Source organism: Aulonocara stuartgranti (genome assembly GCF_965226115.1).
Source record: "Aulonocara stuartgranti genome assembly, chromosome: 1".
NCBI lineage: Eukaryota > Metazoa > Chordata > Actinopteri > Cichliformes > Cichlidae > Aulonocara > Aulonocara stuartgranti.
Window position 1 is genome coordinate 42,420,142 of NC_138939.1, and position 6,596 is coordinate 42,426,737.

Genomic DNA, 6,596 nt, shown 5'->3' on the forward strand with positions numbered 1-6,596 from the left:
CTATTTATATGACCTCGTTGCAACCTTGGTTTTTCTGTTTGTAAAGGTACATGACTCATTGGTCAAACGCCTGCGGGCTAACTGCTGGCTGTAAAAAGATTCATTTTTATAGCACACTTGTGGAGAGGTGAATAACCTCTGTGTCAAGAAAGAAAAGCACATCTTGTTGTGTATATAAAAAGATTCTGGAAGGTATATTAATGGGTGTTTCTCCCCTTTTCACTCGTGTTTATACTCTGCATTTAATCATTAATTATTCATCTCTGGCTCTCCTCCACGGCAGGTCTTTTGTCTTGTCTTCCTCCCCCCAGCAGATGGCTGCCTCTTTCCTAAGCCTGCTTCCCACTGACGATGTGCTTCCTCATAGGGAAATGGAATTAGATTGATTCTTGGGGTTTTCTACATTTTCTTTGTATAATTTGTAGGATTACAAGTGGTTTGAGGAGATTGTTGTTGTGATTTGGTGCTATATAAATAAAACTGAATTGAGTTGTATGTGAGGCCTGGCACTGAGGAGAAAATGACTTGCACTGTTTGAGAGAACGAGCTGGAAAGGATGTGCAGCAGATTAAGGATAGAGATCAAAATGTGCTTAGAGGTGAAGAGCATGTGTTCAGATATGAGAGTACTTTGATGAACTGAAAGAGAGGAGGACAGATGGAGCACAGCTCCTGAATCAGGAAGAGCAGAGGATTAGTAAGGAGGAAGGGAGGGAAACTATAGACTACAATGTCAGTAGAAGCACGACAGAATACATGTATGTGAATTAGAGAGAGAGATACAGGTTTTCCACCTGAATATGTAACATGAAAGGTGACTGTTGTAAAGATCCAGATTTTAGCACATCCCAGCACACCCACTCACTTCACCAGATGCACCTTGTTTACTTCTCTCCCCTTTGATTGGGTGTGGTGCTTGTCCTTAATTGCACTCACCTGTCACACATTATATAAGGACTGCATTCACTTTTGGCTCACTCTTTCTTCACTCCCACACGGGGCGGCAGCAGAGCATTGGCAGTCCATGTGTGTCTTTCCTTTATTGATTTGGGAATAAAAGGAGAACCCTGTGAACGATTAGATGACTGCTTATTCTCATTCTAATCGGATGAGCCCATGATGCTGATTACTTAAACCCTAAGCCTTCCTTCCTTCCTAACAGTGAGAGTGAAGACAGATGAGTTTAAATATCTAAGTTATAAGGAAGTCAAATTTAATTTATATTGCACTTTTCACAGAAAATTAATAAATCACAAAGTGCTTCACAATAAAACATTTGTTTGGTTGATATATGGATTGGAGACAGTGGCACTGAGCTGAGCATGCTCAGATGATGGACAGAATTAGAAATGAGTCCATCAGAGTGACAGCTCAGAGTCAGAGAGGCTGAGATGGTTTGGTGCAGAGGAAGGAGGGTGAACAAAGGATGATGAAGAGGGAGACCTCAGCAGAGGTTTATGGGTGTAGTGAGGGAGTGCATGCAGATGGTTGGTGTGACAGAAGATGCTGGAATAGTGTGAGATGGAGCAGATGATCCGTTGTGGCCATTTTGGTTGCGTCCACATATGTTAATCTATTTTATTTTAAACAAATGCAACACTCCACGGCTGCAGGATGTACTGTAGGTGGAATCCCTTCTCTACACTTGCTATAGTACATGGCACTTTAAACAGCACATGTCCAAGTCTCATTGAGGTGTAATGTGCTCCTTAGCGGATACTCAAACTGCATCTTCTGTTTGTAGTATAGTTCGACTGGATTCTTGTTTTGTCCATCCTAATTGTGTTTACCACTTTTCCTTTATGTAAATCATATATGCTTTCCCATTATGCCCAATAATTACACCTTTAACATTTCTTTGGCTGTTACTTGTTATAATTCTGTCCACAACTTTGTTTCAGTTTTTCATGGACAGTTTAATATTTCCTCACTGCTTTAGTGTGGTTGTCAGTTCAGTTCTTCTGAGGCTTGTAACTAGGGATGGGTACCGGTGACATAAACGGTAGTAACCAGACCGAAAAGCAGCGCACATTTCGGTGCTTTTTTTCCTGAGCTGTGATACACTTCTAGCCAATCATTTTACGTTTCCGAGGATAGTAGGCGGGTCCAGGTACGTACGTTCTTTTATGCAGAGCTACAGATTAAAAATGCCCAAGGTGAAGCGGTCAAAAGTCTGGCTGTACTTCACAGCAAAATATGCAAACTCAGCAGCAACAAGTGCTTTAAGCTGATACTGTGATACTGTCAAAGGAGGCAACACCTCGAATCTGATGAAACACCTGGCGACGCATAGCGTTTTGTTAAAAGCCCAGAAATGCCCCGTATTTGATAGCTTGCTGCGAGACCTCACACCGAGCACATCTACTGCGGGTGTGGTGCCTGTTATCGGACCCGGAGCAACATCCCCAAAAAACCTGAAGAGGAGCGTCCTGGCCCCTAGCCCTGCCAGTGTAGCAGAAATGATGAGGATGATGATGCAGCAGCAGCCGTTCTTCTCTGCGTGAGTAGCTTAATGTTGTTCATGTGTAATTTACGTTGAGTAGGCTAACCACGTTATTACATTAATGCATGTAAGGTGAACTAGCAAACATCATCATAGCTACATGCGGCTGTCTTCTTGTTTGATGGCAGATGCTCCCTTCACCCTGGCCAAAAAGGCTAAAATGACCAAAGAAAAAGTGGAAAACAGCTAAACATGAGAGGTTTTTGGACCAATTTTGTGTTCTCCATTCTTTAAGCACCGGCACCGTTTCAAAAGTACCGATTTGGCACCGGTATCGGATAAAACCTAAACGATACCCATCCCTACTTGTAACTTTATCGCAAACACATCTGGGCTTTGTCTTGATGTATGTTCAGTTATTCAGGTAAGTAAATCCCAAAAAGTAGACCTGCTCAATTTATCTTCTGTCCAAGTATTTCGATGTGACCTGAACATCAACAGAATGTTAAACAAAGGCTTAACACAGACCCACAGCTGTCAAATACAATTAAATCTTTATTATCCAAATCTGAATACATTTGTTCTCCAGAGCTAGATTATATCACTCAAGATGTTTATCATGTTCAAGTCGTACTCAGGAAAGGAAAAAAAGACTATGAAGTTTTCCAAGTGTAGTCAACTGTCTGAATGCAAAACTCAAAAGCTCCTCCTTGTTTTTAGCGTGTAATGTGCCTTTATGGCATTATATAAAACAAAGCAGAGGTGCTCTCATGTTCGAGTGAGCTGTTGAAAGGATCTAAACCCTTCGAACACCTCAACATCTTCTCACTAACACAGCAGAATGCACCTGAATACATTTGTGATGGACTGACAACTGAAGTACAAAGCCATCTCAGTCCTGTGAGTGCCATTTATCCCACAATCACTGTGTTGTCATCTGGAAACTCGTAGTAAGGTACCTCCAGGTTGAGGGGGGCGGGGCCTTTCCTGATGCGGCCAGAGGCATCATAGTGCGAGCCGTGGCAGGGGCAATAGTAGCCACCGTATTCGCCGGCATTGGCGATGGGTACACATCCCAGATGTGTGCACACTCCCAGCACGATGACCCAGCTGGGGTTGATGACTCTGTCCTTATCATGCTGAGGGTCTCGCAGCTCTGTGAGGCTGACAGCAGCCTCGGTAGCAATTTCCTTCTCTGTGCGGTGACGAACAAACAGTGGTTTGCCTCGCCACTTGAAAGTCATGTTCTTGCCTTCAGGGATGTCACTCAGTTTGATTTCTATCTTGGACATAGCCAAGACATCAGCTGAGGCACTCATGGAAGAAACAAACTGAGTGACCACCGTCTTGGCAGCGTAGACGCTCACCACCGCTGTCGCCCCAGTAACCAGGTAAGAGAAGGTTCTCCTGGATTCACTGCTGTCCTGAGATGACTTGCTGGGGTCAAGCACCTCTGGACGCCTGTAGTCAGAAAAGTCTGGTACTCTGATGTCTGTATGAGCAAATCTGACTCCTGCAGATCCTGCAAAAACAGTAGCTGGAAGTTAGACTACTGGGATTAAATAGAGTAAAGATTCATCACCAATGAATGGTGCCCAAACTATTAATTCAAAGCAAATTAAACGAAACTAGAGACTACTAAATGATTTTCTAAACAGATCTGCCTCTCCAGTGAGCTGCGAACGAGTTCAAGGACCACCACAACAGTGTCCTTACCAGCTTTTGCCCAGCAGTTAAAGAGGAAGACTGACTCCCTGACGGTGGCCAGGAAGCTTCAGCTTACACATCAGGGTGAGACATTCAGAAAGAAAGTAGCGTCTTTATTATCATGTTTTTCCTTGGCATACATGTGCTGCACCAAACACATCTGAAAACATTTGTTCTCCAGTGACTGGCTGGATATAATTGATGAAACAGATAATATGATAGCAGACCACCTCTACTGCAAACAAAGAGTTACACAGTTTTTTTCTTAGCCTCAACAGCTTGAAAAAAATGCAACTGGGCTTTAAAGTTTCCAGCTTTAAATTAGTGGATCCTTTGTCTAAATTAAGTAGTATACTGCATTTATTGGTTTGTTTGTTTCCTTTAAAATGCAACTTCTGCAAATATAAAAATGTTTATTTAAGAAACACATGTGAAACACAAACACGATTTTGATATTCTTACTAACAAGGATAAGGCAGTAACATTCAATATAATTCAGAAGTTACAAGGCTGCAAGGTTAAAAAAATCACTCAAAATACATCTGATCACCTACACTACAAAAGCACGTGACATTTATGAGTGCCAATGCAAGAGCACACTTATTATTCGTCAGATTTATTCTTATTCTCCATCTTCAGCCTCACATTTCATACTTGAAATGTGCAATTCACTTGTATTTTTATTTTTATTCCTATTTATTCTATTTATCCCCTTTGTATATTTTATTTATATTTGTCTCTTCATTTATATGTGTGTGTGTGTGTGTGTGTGTGTGTATATATATATAATATTCTGTAACTCTGTAACTTCTGTCGGTGCTGTGCTTTTTGGAAATCGAATTTCCCAGAGGAACCCACCCGAGGGATTAATAAAGTTCTATCTTATCTTATCTTTGCTGTGACACTCGCCTCGCAGCTTTGACACAATCCCCACAACTTATATCATTTCGAGCAGCTCAATTGGGATGGTGTGCTATTACTTTTGGTGGTGACTCGTCGCCTGATTATTATTAGCATATTATTACTACTTAATTCTACTCATGTTACTTTAGATGGCTATAAAATGAGATGATTTTATAAGCCTCTGCGCTTCTTGTCAGTTTAGCTTTGACTTCAAATTGGGCAGATGGACCTTTGAGTCCTTGGGTCAAGTAAGCTCAGAGTGAAGAGCAAGTTTAGACAGTGCTACCTTCTTATCACTTCAACTGACTGTTACCAGAGGGGGAAAACCCAACCGCTCAACTTTTCTATGTGGAGAGCACAGTGAAGAGTAGGGAACAGACAGGTGAGCCTCATGTAAAAACATGCTGTACTATGTATTAGAACTACACTCTTCAAATTAGTAGTCCCAGGGCTGGTAGTCAGGTATGGAGCAAAAAAAATACGATTACTTGATTTAGTGCAACGATAAGTTCCTGTGTCTGGAGTTTTGTCTGCGACCTAAGAGGAGAAACGCACATACAGAGCAGGAGACGTATCGCATACTGGGTGGCACTGAACGGACCCCAACAACGCTCACGCCACGCACACTGCGGTACTTAACAGAGCCTCTAAAAAAGGTTTTGTATCAGATATTTAGAGCCCTGAGATGATGTCGTCAGTCCTGATTATCTAACACTAACGTAACGCTCACGTCAGCTGTAGCCTCCTTTTAGCCCCAAAGGCTAACTGCCTGTATAAGAAAGCTAACAGCAGCCGACTGTATAAACGTAAGAGGGAAAACCTCCTACTGACAAATATATCAGGATATAGACAGTCCGCGGGATCCGACGTTAAAGTTAAATGTGCTTTTTCTAAACAAAAGGCTAACATTACCAGTTCAGATAATGCTAAAATTCAATGACAACTTACCATTGATGCTAACTGTCACAGCAGGGCCTGTCTTTGGGCTTTGACCGTTTAGCGACTCGCGACACAAAAACTGTTTCTTCGGGTTCAACAGAATATTCTCTCCCTTTACAACAACCCCGGGTACAAGAGCTTTCAGAGGCCCCGCAACTGCGAAAGCGGTGGCCTGCATGTAAGGGGAAAACACCCCTGAGCGGGCAGCTATAGACATCATGTTTAACCGCTGCAGTAACGACCTTGTGTCGCTCGACTGCGCACCCCTCGATCTGGCGGAACTCAGTGCGTACTTACGTAACATGTAACAGTTACGTACGTATACGTAAACGTGACCAAAGCCCTTTCATTTAAGGTGAACAATGAACATTTACAGCACAGGTGACAATAGTACAGACATTCTGTATTTACAGATACTTGTGTTAAAAATTACTAAAAGCTGAAGTACCGATTCAGCTTCTTTTCTCAAGTAAAGGTTAAAAAATACAGGCTCTGAAATGTACTCAAAAGTAAAAAGTTGCTCCTTGAAGGACGAGTCTACCATCTATTTTTACACAGAGGAAAATTAATCGTGTGCTATTTTAATATTTTAATAGTAATACACG

General features: G+C 42.0%; 1 protein-coding gene across 1 annotated transcript; it reads right to left on the reverse strand.

Annotated features, from left to right (window-relative positions):
- Nucleotides 1-2,979: 2,979 nt before the first annotated feature.
- Nucleotides 2,980-6,286, reverse strand: uqcrfs1 (ubiquinol-cytochrome c reductase, Rieske iron-sulfur polypeptide 1). The gene is made up of 2 exons (XM_082533273.1): nt 6,001-6,286; nt 2,980-3,964 (listed from the first exon to the last, which is right to left on the reverse strand). The coding sequence occupies exons 1-2, from the start codon at nt 6,209-6,211 to the stop codon at nt 3,354-3,356; spliced, it is 822 nt and encodes a 273-aa protein (XP_082389399.1). The 5' UTR covers nt 6,212-6,286; the 3' UTR covers nt 2,980-3,353.
- Nucleotides 6,287-6,596: the final 310 nt, after the last annotated feature.

What these genes read in the sequence shown, in the direction of transcription:
- uqcrfs1 (XM_082533273.1), bottom strand. Translation starts at nt 6,211, where the DNA reads ATGATGTCTATAGCTGCCCGCTCAGGGGTGTTTTCCCCTTACATGCAG. An exon ending in TGTGACAGTTAGCATCAATG is followed by an intron (nt 3,965 to 6,000) that starts GTAAGTTGTCAT and finishes CTGTTTTTGCAG; the next exon opens with GATCTGCAGGAGTCAGATTT.